The 18,786-nt window shown below is 36.9% G+C and overlaps 1 protein-coding gene across 1 annotated transcript in view; it reads left to right on the plus strand.

Annotated features, from left to right (window-relative positions):
• The window catches only part of LOC6652467, a 61,966-nt gene that overhangs the window by 40,022 nt on the left and 3,158 nt on the right, over nt 1–18,786 (plus strand). The window contains 7 exon segments of the mRNA XM_023181092.2: nt 3,067–3,191; nt 3,366–3,521; nt 5,959–6,402; nt 11,753–11,989; nt 12,768–12,901; nt 13,036–13,131; nt 18,531–18,725. Of these exon segments, the coding sequence (XP_023036860.2) occupies nt 3,067–3,191; nt 3,366–3,521; nt 5,959–6,402; nt 11,753–11,989; nt 12,768–12,901; nt 13,036–13,131; nt 18,531–18,725 (1,387 nt within the window).

The raw sequence follows: 18,786 nt of genomic DNA on the forward strand, positions 1-18,786 counted from the left end.
GAAAAATTGCCAACTATAAATTTTCAAAGTCTGCCACTTCACTCCCCCCCCACACACACACACACACACACACAATTGCGCCCTTAAAATGGACTAGTAGACAACAGACAGATGGCAAAAATGCATCCGTATAGAAATGGGCTGCATTCAGTTGGTCAATGGCAATGGGAACAATACTTAATACCATGTCGACAGCTTGCTCTCCCAATGATGATAAATCGAAAATCTTCGCAGCTTAGTGAGGAGATGAGTGAAAAGGACAGGGCTAGTGGGCAGGTGGTGGTGAAATAAATCTCTTTAGCTTCACTAGAGGAATTATAACGAGAACAAAAACCATGTACTTAAGTTAGTTATACAATTTCCCAAATATAAATATTTACAGAAGCAACGTGACAAGAAAATCGCAGTTAAAGTTTTCGCTTATTCGGCTTTTGCAATCGTATTCCTCTGTTTTTGTTACTGTTATATTGCAAAAGTTTTCGCATTGCTCTCGAAATTACAAAAATTACTAATACGACCCCTCGTCCAGCCTTCAAGCGCACAGCTTGAAGGCCTGTGGTGTTGGCGGTTGAGTTTAGTTCAGTTCAGTTCAGTTCAGTTTTTCAGCTTTTGTGAGTTTGTTTGTTTCATAATAACTTTTTTGTTGTGCACAAAATGAATTAGAAATCTGTAAAATGGACAAATTATTTATGCATTTTTCGTTTACATTCGAAAAGCATTTTCCCCATAGTAAATTTGTTATTAGCATACACACACACACACACACACACACACACACATGCAGTATATTATATGAGAATTCTATTTAATCAGGTATTACACATATGTATGTATACAATATAATATTATATATACACGTATATAAAAACCAATTTATTTGTAGTTGTCCCATCAATTAATAAATTCAAGTCTAGGCTAACCAATATACATAAATGAATATCTATATTAATATTTAATTAGCTTAGCATATATGTATACATATACCTATTTGATTAAATTTCCTTTGAAAACTAATAATCATTTCTCATCATCGGATCAAATGTTGCACTTTTCCTTTCACTGTCTGAGTAAACAAACAAATTACTAATCTACAGTTTTTCCCCCTTATCTACTTGAAACGAGAAACAGGCTCATGGCCAGGCCAAGTCTGGTCCCAGTCCCAGTCCCTTTTAATTCATTCGAGGCATTTGGTAACAACTTTATAAGCCAACTTGCTGAACTGAATTGTTTGTTTGTTTGCCTCCGCTTCCCCTTTCCCACCCATCCTTCAATGGCATCACTAGCATCTGTTGGTCGGACGGTCTGTCGGACTGTCGGTGTGTCTATGTGCACAATATAAGCCACTTACAAACAATCAGCACCGAGTCCCAGACTCCTGAGCCGCCCGCTGCGAACAATTGCTTCCATTGTTGCCCCTCTGTCTGCCTGTCCGATGTCTATCTGTCTGTTTTACGGGTAAATAAAACAGAGGCAAAAATGAAACAACCAAATTACCAAATATATTCATATTTATATGCATGTAGTATATTCAGATGTTTCTCTTTCTTTTTGTTGCTCTCTCCCTTCCTTTCTGGCCATTTATATTAAAAAAAAAATCGGAAATAAAATTGATCAAAATGGAAATAATATCATCAAATTTTTTACATATCAATAAGAATTAAAGTAATGCGATCGAAAGACACGGTTTGCTTTTTCAAGTGAGATAAATGGAATTACTCACATACATATTTATGTATGTATATGTGTGTGTAATATGCAATTACAGAGCGTTTCAAATTAGAGAAAGGAAATAAAGGAAGCTGTACATATGTATATTTAAATATTGCGATATATATAGGTATTGATTAATTCAGATTAACAATATGTAGATATGTATATATCTGCCAGATATGTAGTCTGGCAGATTGGCTCCATAATTTTGTCATCCTAGAGCAATTTAGAGTAAATATTCAAATGTGACAAAAAGGATGTCAATTAAATCAATTTTTGTTGGCTGAACAAAAAATTGTTTTCTTTTATTTCGATTTCTGTAAATCCAAGAATTTATTAAAGAGTTTTTGCCTTTTCGTCTGTAGGTAATCGATCTATAAATGTAAATATTACAAAATAAATCAATGTTCATCACAATTATACCAAAGTAATATGCTGATGGTTTAATTAGGATTTCTAATATTTTAATTATTCAATATATGCAAACTTTATTTTGTTGGATTCCAGTCAGATGGAAATTGAAATTAAAAAGACACTTAATTCCTAAATTACTTTAAATCCTTAAAAACAGAGAAAAATTGGCCACTCAATAAGCAACTGTTGCATTAGTGAGCAACACAATCATCCCACATTGCGACATGGTGGCAACCCTCTTGAAACACTTTTACAGAGCAACAACAGAAGCAGAACAGACAATAGATCAGTCCTTTAACATGAAAAGCTTATGTTATTACTAAGAAAACCATGCATACATATGTACATATGTACATGTGCATATAAGTAAATAGTCCTGTGATGTTCAACCATTCATTTCGCACAAAATCCTTTATTGTCAAATACATTTCACTCGGGATGAGCAAGAGCATTACGACTTCGGATGCCTGAAAATTATGTTTTTTCTTTTTTTGTTTCACATTTTTGACTTCAAACACACAATATACACCGAACAAAACAAGCAATTTTGATTAATGTTCATTGTCCATTGTCCATTGTCCATTGTCCATTGTCCATTTGCCCATTGTTTGGTTTAGTCATTGTGCATATTTTTATATGAAATCATAAAACACAAATACAGAGGAAAACGCATGTATGTATATGCATGCGTGTGAAAATGGAAATTTTGTGAATTTTCTGTCCTCTATTATTGTTATTATTGTACATATGTTCAGAGTATTATTTATTGGTGGCAGCAGACCAAAAGCGAGGAGAAAGAAAAAGAAAGTAGGAAAAGTGCAACATTTTGTGTATACATTTTCATATTCATAGCTTGAGACTACTCTGTATATCGACTGTATGATATAATCATCCCGTTTTGACTCACTCACTTACGCTTGATCCCATCTGAACTTTTCACAGGCGTAATGGTGCCTCCAGTACCACATCGGAGCCGCTGCGTCCCAACTTGGATGGCAGCCATCATCTGCAGGAATACACGTACAAAAAGATAACAGCCTGTGATGTCTGTTCCCAGATACTGAGAGGTAACACACACCCCCCCTCCCCCCCCCCCCCAATTCCACCTTCATTTTGCAAATTTAACAACATGTCCCTTCTCCGCACCTGCCCCCTCTTTGCTTATGAATTTGATACATTTTATAACTCCTTTTGCCTTTTCCCATTCTCGTTGTTGTTCTTGTTCTTGTTGTTATTGGCAGGCCACACACGTCAGGGTCTACGCTGCCGCATCTGCAAGCTGAATGCCCATGGCGACTGTGCCCCAAACTTGCCCCGCTGCCAGCCGAAGCAGAAGCTGCTGCGTCGCCAGAAGAGCACCTCGGAGCTCGAGAATCGTGTTGATATCGAGGAAGAAAGTGAGTATTTGACTACATCTGCACCACAACTCATTGCCATTCCAAAAAATACCAAAAAAAAGGAAAAGAAAAAAAACAAGAAACACTGCCTGCTGTTACGTGAGCCAGGGCTAATGCTGCAGCAGCTGAGAACGACTTTAACGACTATGTGAATATGTTGCACATAGGTGCCATTGGGTTTTTAAGTACCTTATCTACCCCTCTACTTGTAGTTAGTTAGCTCTGCCAACGTGGCTAACTGCCTACTCTAACAGCAGCAACAGCAGCTGAAAACTCAACCCGAAACTAACCAATTTGCATGGCAATGTTTTGGTATTGCATTATCAATGTGTGTGCCCCCCGCCCTCGCTACTAATACCAACACCAACACCGCCTTCGCCCACCCTTCAAATGTATGTATATGCGTACTTACTGTATTCCAAGCGATTGAATTTGAATCCCACCCACTGACCATACTGGCAACATGAGCAACAAACTGTTGTTGCACCCAAGATGACGACAATTGGGAATAGAAATACATGTATTTCATTGATTTGACGTCTGCCTCCTGATTCCAGCCGCAGGGGCTGTGGTTGGGGAGGCGGGTGGCCTGGGAGGGGAGACGAAGGTATCACTAGATTCCACAATGGATTTATGGCACTCCAGGGACATGATGCTGCAGATTGCAGATTGTGTGGCATTTCTGATTTGTGCCACAATTGAAATTTTCGGCGAAGAACTTTTGCAATTTTCCTTTAGTTTTATCAGTTTTCATTCTATTTTTGGTTTTCCCACATTTTTTTCGTCTTTCTCTTCCTCCCTCCAATTCCTTCCTCTATCTGTCTCTCTCTCTTTTTCTGTGTCCATCTTTTTTTTTTGTGGTTTTTTACATATTTATTTTTTGGAATAGAATTTTGTAGCTACCATTTGAAGTGTAAAACTATGTTCAAGTGCAAAATACCTAAACATTTTGTTGAGGTTTTGGGTTGAGGTTGCATTTACATATTTAGTTTATACCTTTTACCTCATTGCCAAACCATTTGAAATTCTAAAACAAAAAAAAAACAGCAAAAACTATAAATCAATCTGAAAATCCTTTTCCCTCACAACAAACATGTAACCGACCAAACGAACAGCATCACCACAGGAATCCGTTAGCCCCCAAACAGCCCAAACAGCCCAATCAGCCCAATCAGCCCAAACTGGGAGCGATGATCAAAATCTAGGCACGGCACATCTCTTGAATGTGCCAAATGCGAATACGAATGCGAAATTTCGTCAAAAGACGCCATTCATCAATCGTATCGCGCAACTAGGTACCCATAAAATCGATTATCTGAATACTATTAGTATGCTACATACATATATACATAAATTCTCTATATATATGTATATGTAAACATATATATATATATGCATATATATACTTACATATATTGTATGCGCCAGATACTTGACTGCCAATAAGCTTGATTGAATTTTTTATCAGTTTTAAATTTCAATTTGTTAAATTTAGTTTTCCTTCGTTATCCGTTTTTGTTTTTTCCATTCGTTTTGTTTTGTTGTTTTTTGTTTTTTTATTGCAATGATTGATTGTTGCGCTTTAAATTCACTTAATTAGCGAGAGGCGAATGATCAATAAATTCAATTAATTAAGCTCAAATACACCCATAAGCCATTTTTAAATGCCATAAGCCATAATCAAACACACCGAAATGTGAGAAGGGACAACTAACAAAAACTAACAAGAAGAAAAAAAAAAGTGAAATGCAGCCTTTTGTAGGAGAGCCCTTCGGCTCTTGCTTCCGGGGAAAAGTGCTCATTTGCCATTTTCTCTAGATGAAGCTCAAAAATCATATTCAAAAACTAGTTGTACGTAGAGCATGTGTTTTAGACTTGAACATTTGGTCATTAGATTTGAGTTGAATCACCCAGACATACATACATACTGTATAATATCATAGTCCCCTTGGTAATGGGTACAATTAGGCATCGTTAGTGGACATCAAGTTGAATTCGAGGACACTTTTCGCGTAAGAGTCCAATACACACACATTTAGAAGTAATCTCTTTTGAATGTACAAGTAAACAACTCCATCCACCTGCCCAATTCGAATCGATTCATAGCCCACCCCCCCCCCTATTCAGTCAAAGAAATCAATTCGAAATTTTGCAAATTATACTAATGCACTTCACTAATGCGCACTCACCTACTCACCCCACATTATGACAAAAACAAAAAACAAAAAAAAAAAACAACCAACCAAATCAAAAACAAATCGAAAAAAACTTTGAAAATTCGACCGATGTCAATCAAAAAACAAAAATTATGAAATCCAATATGAACCGAATTGCGAACATTGTCAACTTCTACGGCACTCGAAAGAAATAACCGAAATTGATCAAATTTATCGAGTGCTAAAACAAGCCGGCGAACTCAAATCCGGGCATATTCCAGCAGTTGCCGACAAATCCGTCCAGGGCAAGGCAGCGGCAGCGGCAGCATTGGATAGCAGCAGCGGCAATATCGTTGGCGGAACCGTCCTCACAGTGCCCATTCTGGGTGAGCGTGCTCCACCTGCCGATATACCCATTGTTGTCAATGTGCCAGAGTTGGCCCTGCAAGACCAGCACCAACAGCACCAGCAGCAGCAGCAGCATCAACTACAACAGCAGCAACAACTACAGCAGCAACAACTGCAGCAACAGCAGCAGCAGCAGCAGCAACAACAACAACGGAGCTTGGCTTCAGTGGCTCAGGCGGCGGCTGTCCGGGCCGGACGTGGAGTGCGTCCGCCGCCGGTAGCCATGCCCATATTGGGCGTCCAATTGCAACAACAGGAGCTGCAGCAGCAACGTGGCGGTCTACCAGTGCCCACACAAGATATATCTAGTAGCTCAGGTCCGCCATTTACCAGCATTTAATTGCAATCAAAAAACAAAAAAGAAAAATTTCAAAACCCAGTAGTTTGTTGTGTTAAATCTCCTTCTCAAACTCTCTCTCTTTCTCTCTCTCTCTTTATCTCAAGATATTTTCTTTGTCTGTCTTTTGAACTCTTCCTTTTTTGATTTATTTCCTTCGTTAGCATTTTTTCATTATTTGCCATGACTCCCAGCTCTCCCGCCTCTCTCACTCCTCTGTCTCCTATCTCCACTCCTCTGAATAACCGTTATTTCATTTCACAATCAACAACAATTAAATATCTATTCATTTTGAGAAACGTTGAGAGAACAATCACAAAATTTTACACTCGTAGATAATTCAGAAGGATTCAACTTTCACCCACTCGTATTTCGATCTCGCTCACCCGTTCACACACTCGCTCGCTCGCTAACTCCCTCTCCCTCGCTCTCACTCACTCACTCTCTCTCTCTCTCTCTCTATCTATCTTTGTCTGTCTGTCTCTGACATAGATGCACCGCAAAGTAGCGCATTTGATTTGTATTTAGTCAGTCACATTGCATTTTCTCAGACAACTCTCTCTCTCTCTCTCCCTCATTCTGCATTCCACCCCCCCCGTAAATACTTACCCTTTAATCAAAAGAAAATGCTCAACTGCAACAGAACTAAAATGCTTCGCTTGCAATTTAGATATTTTAGCCAACAGACACACACACACACACACACACAAATGAAACTAAATCACAGATACTTGTTCACACAGCCACAGACACAGATACTAATACAGATACAGATATTCGTATGCATTTTGTGTATAAATAATATGCATAATATTTAAACATTGATGAATATGTAGCTACAAATACAAATACAAATACATATACTTATACATAAATATATCAATTAATAGCTGCCGAAATTTAGTAGCTTAGCTTCAGCATCATAAATTATACATAAATAAGTAACAAATATATAGCATTTATATATCTACATATATCTAACTATTTAAATTTGAATTTGGTATTTGATTGAACGTAATTAATTTGTATATGCTAATAACACTTTGATTTTGTATTTCATTTTCGATTCTTAAAGCAAATTGAGTTCCAAATAGAACTTACGTGCCAGTTGTGTGTGTGTGTGTGTGTGTGTGTGTGTGTGTGTGTGTGTGTGTGAGGATGACAATGTAATAGCAGCAACATCGACCACAGCAACAAATGATAGTCAACCAGGTGAAAAGTTATGAAAAACTTATCCTTTTTCCATTGACCATAGTCGAGTGATTTTTATTCACTCTACCTCTCTCCCACTCTCTCTCTCTCTCTCTTGTGCTCATTGTGTCCAAATTCGCAATCGTATGACATAATGTGCCCCAGTTTGTCAATTGGGGTCGGTCTGGGAATTATTTGTAGTATTAACAAAAGACTCTTTATTCATATTAATTCGAAATTAATACACACATAAATGTTCCTTTTTTTCGTATTCATATCTTTTTTGATGCCAATTTTCGTTTCGCTTGCCAAAATAACAAAAAACAATAAAATTCCAAAAACCAAATAAACAACAATCAACCAACCAACAAAACCATCAAAAACCCAACACAAACTATAAAACCCAACAAAGATCAACGCTTTGGACTGCCCCTCTATGCTCCCGCCCCCGTATCGAGTATGTCGAGTTCGGCGTACATAAGCAGTGGCTTTGGCATAAACTACTACACGGCCAGCACTTTGCAACAGCAGCAGGCGTCTCCATTGCATCAGCAATCACAACAGCAGCAACAGCAGCAGCAGCAACAGCAACAGCAGCAACAACAATCGACTAGCAGCAGCAGTAGCAACAGAATGCAAACTGATCCTGGACTAAGGCGACGATTATTTGCTGGCTTTCGGCCATTGTCCGGATTTGGAAGAATGCGTCAACAGCGATCGTCCCAGCATCGATCAATATCGTTGCCAGAAAGTAATTACGTGACTTACCATCATCATCATCACTACCAACAACAACAACAACAACAACAACAACTACAACAACAAGAGCAATTGCAACTACTACAACAGCAATATCAATTCCAATTCCAATATTCACACACACCCAATTCCAATTCCAATTCCAATATTCCCTTGTCAATGTTCCCGTTATCCCATTGCCAAAGACAACGTACAGCGCATTCATATGGCGATTTGTACGATGGCAACAATTCCTTTCTAAATGCAATAACAGCAACAGCAACAACAACAACAACAACAACAATTGCATCTTCTACATCATCAACAACAACAACAACATCAACAGCAACAACATCTACTACTACTACTACTACTAAAACAACAACAACAACAAGAGTCACGAATTCTTTTTGGAATAGTACTGCATTTTAATAATTCCAATTCCAAAATTGATGTTTAGCTACATTTGTTTTAAATCTTTTGTCGTTGAATGAATGAATGTAAATTGAATATGAATACGATTGTTGAGTGTGTTCGAATCGAATCAATTGATGTCTCCTCTGTGTGTGTGTATGTATGTACTCAATTATTTGTGTTTAACACTTTTAACCTAATGCACACACAGACACACACACACACACACACACACGCACACACAACACACCTCTCTGAACAATAAAATTTACTTTAATTTCAAGTCGTCGAAACAATGAACCACCACCCTCCCCCACTGAGTAAATGCCAATTAGTCTTAACCCAGTTTACACTTGAGGCAAATGGCTCATTTCCGTTGCAACGGCAACAGCAACAGCAACAACTGGCATCATTTGTATACATGGCCGAGTTCCTGCTTTTTGTGAAAGGCGCCTGCTGCCGTTTCATTTTGGCCTGGGTTAAACTGAAAAAGAAACTTGCTGCTAACTGCAATTGCTGCCGCTGCCGCTGCCGCTGTTGCTGCTGCTGTTGCTGCTGCCGTGTAAATTACGAGCCATTGTCAACTTTTGTGTAAAAATGCAGCCACAAAACTCCCAACTAGATGTAAGCTCGGTGAGGGTTTCTGGGGGGGAGAAGCAAAACTGTTGGAGACGCATACAAATGTTGCGAGAGACTCGGCAAAAGTTCCCATTTTTTTCGCAAGCAAGTTTTCCTCCTCTTTTGGCTTTTCTTTTCTATATAGTTCCCTTTTTAGTATTTTTTGTTTTCTGTCGGACTGAGTTCATTTATGCTTAATGTTTGCTGCATTTTTGATGCCATTCCTTTCGCATTTAAGAGTGAAGAGACGACAGACACTCGGCTTAAAGTCGCTTACAAAGTTTTCGCTTCTTTTTTTCCCTTCCCATAAATTTTTCTTTTTTTTTTTTGTTTCCGCTTCTTAAGACTGGGAGACGGAGTCAGTGTCGGTCCCAAGACGAACATAATTATGCTAAAAATTGTTATGGCTCACACAGTTTTTTTCTACTTTCCTTCTTTTTTTTCTCCTTTTGTGTGTGTTTGCTTTCCTCCATACTTTTCTTTTTTGTTTGGGGGCTGCCTTTCTGATAATTTTGTGTTCTTCTTCTCAGTTGCTCTGCATGTTGTCGTTGTCGTCGTCGTCTTCGTTGTCGTCCTGTGCCTGGGCTGGTCCGACTTCCTTGCGGCAGAAGTTCGAGGCTCTGTGCACTTATTTTTCTAGGATTATTTTTCTGCTCTATTACTTAGTTCTGTTCTGCTCTGCTCTGGCCTCGTGATACTGGATCCCGGCTCTGTTTTATGCATGAACGCTGAGCATCTTAATGCTTAATATTTTGATTTGGGGTTTTTTGTGTTCATTTAAGTTAATTAGTTTTAATTCGCTTCGGCTCAGGCTTATGCCCAGGCTCCAAATATTTTTCTTTCTTTTTTTGCATGATAAAGTCACCCTGTCAGTCAGTCAGTCAGTCAGTTAATCAGCAAGAACAAATATTACATTTAAAAAACAATCATGTATATGAAATATTTAATACAGCCGCCACAAGTAGCAACCCCGAAATGACAGCTCGACCATTTGGGGAACCGCTGATGTTACCACGCACAATCCTTAAGAATCCAGAGAAGTATCAAGATGAGTCCAAGACCAAACGACGAGTGCGTTTAAACTAAGAAACGCCACCAAACAGGACACACCATGCTCCTACCCCTACCCCTACCACAACCCTTACCCAACCCATATCCTTGCTGTCAACACACACGGAAGCGACACTAGATGAATCTATCAGATACATTGAATTTCTATTATTATATAGTTCTTAATTTCTATTTTATAATTTCTAGACTCTAATTGATTTTAATTATTTTAACTAGAACCCATCCAAAAACCAATACTTTTACCCTAGAAGAAGAGCCTTAAGATACACTTTGCAAAGAACTTTGTTTTAGTTAGTTTATATTGAATATTTTTATGTATGTTTATTGTATATTTGAATTCTTATCATTTGAATGTTATTAAATGCACAGTAATTATTATTAAAGTACTTACTTGATTAGTTATTGAATTAACTTGTATCAATTAGTAGCATGAGTGAGCAGCAATAAGAGAGAGCTAGATTCAATTCTATTTGTATTGTACGTACGATTAAAGTATTAAGTTTGACGATTGCACAATTCTCTATATGTTTGTACGATTGTTGTAAATATTGAGAAAAGTAAAGAACCCAAATACAAAACAAAGAAACCATAAACAATTTTAATTCTTATTCCATATTGATACACAACTACTAAATATATTCTCTGTACTATATCTGAATGCAAGTAATACAACGGATGGTCCAGACGAGATGTATTCAATTCATTTTGCTTAACAGATTTTTGTTGAAGTTGTTCACACACACACACCCACACAAACACAGCCAGAAAGACCAACGATGTAAGCGTTACACACACCATCGCACACCCATCCATCCACACACTCGCTGTCTCTTGCCAAAAGTGTTGAATGTTGCCAAACACACAAACACAAACACAAAACCAAAACCAACACACATATAAATATATCTTTAGCTACCAACTCACATCTATGTCCTTCTCTGAAAGGCCACTAAATGTTTTAGATTTTTCATTTCTCTGACTAAGCAATAATAGTTGATTTTTAGTTAATTATTTTCGTTTTGTCTAGAGATGTACCTGTCTAGTTTTTAATCAAACTGTTAAAAAAAAAACCAAAACCAAAACCAAAAACAAAACAAATAATTGAAATTAAATTCCAAAAACTTTTTTCCACATTTTATTGCTTCTCAAATCATTTTCTCTCATGTTGTGTATGTCTCGCGATACGAAATCAAACAACAAATCGAAAATCGATAATCGAAACTAATCGAAAATAAACTATTCAAATAACAACACACACGAATTCTTCATGAACAATAACAACCGATACAACCGAACAGCCCCGCACTCACCGCGCCGTCAGAAACTGAACTTGCGCATGAAATCCTTGAGTTTGGACTCACCCGAATCGTCGGAGCTGCATGGCCAGTTCAGGCGTCGCCAGCAGTTGCCCACAATGTCGACGGCAGGCGCCTCCACATCGACTGCTGGCCCCGGCGCCGGTGGTTACTATCATGGCGGCTCGGGAGGCCATCTGGAGCACAGTACTCCGCCGTCGAACAATAGCCGTCTGCACTGTAAGTAGCCAGAGATAAGAACCTCCTCTCCTTCTCCTCCTCCTAAGGGACGTGTATGTAACTTCTACTACTAACTACTACTACTACTACTTATCACAATCTCCTGCGAATGCTCTCTGCGTTGCACTTAATCCCAATGAAAAGCCAAACCGACAATGGGCACCTCTTCAGCTTCCTCACCCGATCTCTTGATATTATTGTGATCAATGTGAAATGTGAAGTTTTACTTTGATCTGAAACCAAAACAAATTATTATGAACTTCGATTATGTATTTCAATTCAACGGCATCAAAACTAAACACTGAAACCACGGATACATTTTCGAAACATTTCTTAAATTCTTAACTTATTAGCTAGTTGTAGGCTAACTTTGTAAATACGTTGCGAAAATTATTTTGTTTAGTTACATTTTCCGTAATCTTAGCTAAAAGTAGTTAAATTGTTTAATGGCTTTTGTCATCAGAAGCACTGCCCATTCGCCTTATGTCTTCTTTCCGGCTTAAAACCCAATCCATTCCACCTATCTATTCTATTCTATCTACATCCACATCATCTGTCCTCTCGTATCTATTAACCATCTCTATGTAATTCTATCTGCATAAGTATACATGTATATACATTTCCATTTGCTCCAATTTGCTTTTTTGTTTGTGCTCTTTTTCTGTTCTGTTGTCTGTCTATTTGCTTCTCGCCTTTGTCTCCATCCGATTCCGCAATCAATTATCACAAAATGCTTAGCATGTTCCCAGCTATTAACGCCTCTTGTGTCCCTTTGCAGCACCTTCAAGTCCCTCGCATCCTGGACGGAAACTGCTCTATGCCACACGTGGCATGCGGGGTGGCAGCGTCGACTTGCCAGATGAAATGGAGAAGTCGCAATCGTCGGCCAGCACTTCGCCTTGCCTATCACCAGTAAGACATCCCCAGGTATTTCCCCTCATCCGATCCCAATCAGGAGTTTCCTGTCATACACACATTTCCATTCGATTTTCCATTCCCATTCAATGCTTTTCCCCGTCAATGCTGATCTGCTTCTTATTTTCAAGAAATCGCATCGTCTCTTGCCCACAAACCTCTATGTCATACTCTACAACTTTAAGGCACGACATGCCGATGAATTGGACCTAAAAGCAGGTTACAAGGTAAGCAAATTATGTAGCATATCTTTTGGGGTCTTTAAAAATGAAAATTTACGGGAATTTATTTTGTTTTGAATTCATTTCGAGTTCATTTATACGATAAATGGAGACTTTCCATATTATTATTTTTAATATTATGAGCAAATTCACTTGATTTTTCCATTTTTAACATCGGATAAAAATTAACCGACCCTTCCTTCATTTGACTTCCCAAACTAAGTTTGGGGCATAAAATACAATTCAAATTATACACTAGTGAAGTTTTGTAGTCACATTAATGCATTGAACACATTTTTTTTTTCGAAAACAGAGTACCCATCAATTACTATATTACACCTATTGAACTTAAAACACATTTTCATTGCCTCAAAAATGTCGTAATATCTTATTATCATCAGGTATAAATAAAGTAAGTCGTCTTGCCGACTTCGGTATACAATCCACCAGGTGAACAAAACTTTTAAATTTCGTTTTACATGTCTCATGCCTAGTAAAACATGTTTATACCTAGGTTGGTAGATATTAATTGGGCTAATTAGTGTACTGAAATTGGGTTCGATGGTCCAAAAATTGAGACTGATTGCCTGTCTGATTGCCTTATTATAATATTATTAATCTGCACGCATTCCAAACAAAAATCTCTTTATTTAATTTTCGGGGAAAAAATTTTTAAAAAAGCTAAATCTACGCGTGTACTAAGCCAGTGCACTTTCCAAATTTAGTGTCTATAGCTAGTATAGTCTTTGAAAAAATAGGTTTTGTCTAATTTCCGGGAGCGTTAGGGGCGTGGAAAAAATGTAAAATAAACATACGGACAGACGGGCGGACGGACGGACGGACGGACATGGCTAGATTGACTCGGCTGTTAATCCTGATCAAGAATATATATACTTTATGGGGTCGGAAATGCTTCCTCCTGCCTGTTACATACATTTTGAAGACTTTAATATACCATTTCACCCTATGGGTTTATGGTATAAATAGATAATACATGATCTAAAATTTTAGCTCATTGAAAAACTTACAATTAGCTAGAAGTCATTTTGGGCGCATGTAATCGAAAACTTAAGTTACAAAAATACGAAATATCATTAAATTGTGGGACAAAGAGACATCTTGTCAGCAGGTGTCAGCTCGTTAGTTTAATGCCACGTAATGTTGAAAAAGATATTAAACTTTATATAAAAGTACCCATTAGTTAAACACAACGCTTAAATCCTAAAACTACACATAAAATAATTACACACACTTAAAACTACCTACTTTGATATTCATCTACGCCGTGAATTTCATTTTTTATGCGCTTTGCACAACTAAAAAAAGTCTTTAGAACTTGTTTAACTTTGAGGTCCTGATACAGTGACAGGAGTGCAACTGCAATTTTATTTTGCTTTTAATATTGAATATCAAAACCACAAAAGCGAAGAGCTAAAGATGAAAAATTCGACTTTATGCCTTGTAGGCAAATAACAGAAAGTAATTGACACAGATATGTATCGACTATTAGATCAACTTCAATTATCCATAATTTAACAGATTAAAACTTGGTGATATGATGCTTTAAATCACAAGATATCAATGTTGGTAGAGATACACTAACAAAAAAAACTATTTTCTCACTAATACGTTCGGCATTATGACTATGCTGCAGTGGTCTGATCAAAAAGATTTTGAAACTCCATCATTCTATTGTAAATGAAATAAATTAAATAAGTTCAACTGCCTACAATCTTAGCATAGCAAGTAGAGAGCTGCATGAATGAGAGAAAAGTCAAAGTCAAATGAATCCATTCGAATTGAATTCAAATGAATGAGTGACAACTACACAATGAAATGAATGAGTGTGAATTAGTACTTGTCATATCTCTAAAAATACGTAACTCTGTTTAATGAAAGGCAATGAATTGAGTGTCAAAGCATCGAATTGTACTAAGGCACTCGAATCATTAGAATTATTCGAATTGACTCATTTTTATTGGGATGTTTAAAATCAACAAAAACTAATTATTTGATCAAAAATGTATGGAAAATAATGGCAAAATGGGGGCTATTAAAATTAAAATATGCTATACACCAAAAACTTTAGTGCGCAGTTTTAGATTTGACAATTTGGGACAAATCTTCTAAAATCTAATTTTTCTAAATTAGATTCATAGTTGCCACGAACCGTGAAAACATAAATAAGGATATCTAATATATTATAAAAAAAAAATCATAATCTAATCCATCATATACACGATGGATCTACCTTTTAATATTACTTCACTAGTTGGAAGAAAAAAAATCACCTGTAGGGGGTTTGAACCCGATAACAACAGTATTGTAGTCTGAGTAGGTCCCCACTGAGCCACTGAGCACACTAGTTTTGTGGTATAGTAATCACATATAGTTCAAAAATATAAAATACAAATAAATACTAAAATCAGAATTGGAATTCGAATGCATTCGAATCATAGCAACTCATTGACTCACTTTCTAACTCATTCAATTCGTTTTGTTTCGTTTGAATGTTGTGCGACTGATTTTTACGTCGCACACTCATTTAGTTGAAGTCGATTTTCAAAGTCATTCAATTCATTCATTTGGTTTTGAATGTTGTTAACTCGAATTGATTTTTCTATCATACATGCAGCTCTTTAATAGCAAGTAAGAAGGCTTTTGATCAAAGTCACACTAAGATATAGTCACCTGATCCTTATCAAAATTGGCACTGTCGTTTATGGGTATAAAAAACTCACCAATATTAAATTTTATGACAATAGCTCAGAAAATAACAAAGTTATAGAAAAATGTCACTTTTCGTGACTGCCGTTTGTATGGGAGCTATATTATATATTGCTATATTATATATTGAGTCCGAGATATACAAACTGTACAGTAAATATAAACCTAAACGCAACCCTATAGCTTTACGGTCTAGAAGCAGTTTGCGTTGATACAGACGGACGGACATGGCTATATGAACTCGTCTCGTCGTTCTCGAGATCAAGAATATATATATTTATATGGTCGGAGATGCTTCCTTCTATGCGTTGCACACTTCTGACCAAAATTAGTATACCCTTTTTGCAAGGGTATAAAAACCAAAGCGCCGATCCACATAATCCAAACAAAATGAATAAACCCTTTCTTCTCGGGTAGAATAAGACTAAAATGATTCTCTCATTCATTTGTTTAAATGATTACTCATTAAAATTGGATAAGTCAATATGAGTAATCACAGACAAATATACAGAGTAATTGGAGTTGTGAATGTGTTTGTAAATCAAACACAGTTGTTAAAGGGTGAATTAGGTTTTCATCAAGTTTTCCACACTAGAAGTCAGCGGTGATTCAAATTGCAAGCGATAGATGGACCCCCCTCTGTGTATAAAGGATCCCTGCCGCATAAATACATGAGTAAATAAATAAATAAAATGCTTTGTTTAATCCGCTAAGCAAAGCACTGAATACACACACACAGACACACACTATGAATAAGGGAGGGAGTAAGGGAAACCAAACAAAGAATATTGTCTCGGATAAAGTAAGCGCATTTGTATCGTATTTAGTATTCACATATATGTATGTACGTATGTATGTATATGTCTATACGAATATATATTGACTGAATATTAAAAAAAAAAAACGAATGTTTATTATTTTTCTTCATTTCCTTTGTTTACTCTATTTATTATGCACGCCCACAAAGTACAGCAAATAGCGAAAAGAAAATAATAGTTAGTGCATTTTTTTGTGTACAATTCACGAATTCCTCCGTTTCTCTGATTCTCCGAGTTTCTGATTGTATTGCAAATTGTGTGTTTCGCCCACGGCAAAAGTGTTCAATATTTGCACAAAAGCTATTGTTTTGCTTGTGTTCCTGCTGGTCCTTAGGTACCTATTGCCAGAGCTACATTCGAACTTTTCCTCGATATTGATATTGTTTAAGGCAAACCCGCTCCATCCCTTTTCCTGTGTGGGTGAAGAAGAACATCAGGTTCGACATACATCAGCAAATCAGAGCATGTCTTTGAATGCAAAACCACCAAGGGAAACCTAGGACCATTTACCAAATTGGCTCAAATTTGATCAAGGTGTGACGATTCACTTCATTTAACGTTGCTAATTGGTTGAAACTTTTCACGTCTGTCATCAGAAACTGACGTTTCTCCGTTAAATTTCGATTGAGTGTAGAAAACCTCAATAATTTGACGTTTGACTTTTTTCCCATAATACATGTTTCAGTTGACTAAATAAACTAGTCCAAGCGTATTAGGTGAATATATGCCGCATAATAAAGCGTCAACTTTTCACTGAGGGCGCGGCGAAGTTTCTCAAACCTCGCAACTATTCATCAAGTTTTTGCAAAATATCTAAAAGAATTAAAAAAATAAAACAACTCTCATCGCCTTCCAAAAGTGGGCGACATCTTAAAACGTTGGCGCCCACACTTAGCCAGAAATTCGGGCTGATGAAGAGGCTTAATAAGTTGCCATTGTGCTCTGAATTGGAACAGTTGATAAAAGCCGAGATCCGAGTGACCTCTTTGATGAGGTGAATACGGTGGAGAGTAACGACTTATTGTTAGATGGGATATATATGGTTCAATTTATAATATATACATGTAAAAATAGGTAAAACACAGTTTTGATTAACTTAAAAAAAAGTCGAAAACTAGATTAAACCCTGCACATAAAAAAGATGGAAATCGCACTTGAAAGCTTTGCCACTCCTTTTAAATTTAAGAATTTCCAACTAGTTTTGGTGTTGATATTGTATGTCTATGACAACTCTGGACTCTTTAGCCAAGTATGATAATGATGGAACTTGGAAACTCTGAAAATAGCTAAACAGACATTTATTAGAGTTATAATAGTTTGAGGACTTTTTAAATTAAATATTCTCTCAAACAATTTTGTTTCGAATATGAAAAAATAAAAAAAATAATTCAGTATTTTAGTCTTTCAAAATAAATGTATTCGTACATGGCTCTGATATAGATTCCTATCTCAAAAGAAAAAGCTATGTACAAATACGTACAAGTCGAAATTCTGAAGATAATTTGGAAGAGCATTACTTCGTTAGGAACTAAAAAAGATAATATTTCTATCTATGAAATTCTTTCTATACGAAATACAATACCGGATACGTAAAAAGGGTCTTCCTTACAATATTTTAATCCTGTCTTGCCTGGTTGATTAAAACTTTAAGTCATTTTTACAAAAGGCTTTTTTGATTTGTCCAATGGGAGGACAATTCAATATCAAAATATGGGAATAGTCAACTAATGGGAAACTTGAATAACATTATGGATATAGATTAGGCGGTTGATTTGTATGTTAAAGGACCAATGGATATTCTTTCAAATCTCCCGAATTCCTTTTGTTAATTGCATAATCAATATTGGACTTGGAATTCAGGTGACTGTCATCGATACTGCTGATCCGGACTGGTGGAAGGGCAAGGTTCTAGGACGTGTTGGCTTCTTTCCATCCAAGTATTGTGTTCGCCTGAATGCGAATGAGAAGCCCTTGCAGGTGACCCACAATCTCCAGGTGTCGGATGGCGAGCGCGGAGAAAACATGACTTTGCTGAGAGACCAAATTGTCATACAGGTAAGTGAATTGACAATCCAAGAGATTGCAGTTTCATCTGGAAAAGAGATCGAGATGTCAC

The sequence above is a fragment of the Drosophila willistoni genome, assembly GCF_018902025.1.
Source record: "Drosophila willistoni isolate 14030-0811.24 chromosome 2L unlocalized genomic scaffold, UCI_dwil_1.1 Seg168, whole genome shotgun sequence".
Lineage (NCBI taxonomy): Eukaryota > Metazoa > Arthropoda > Insecta > Diptera > Drosophilidae > Drosophila > Drosophila willistoni.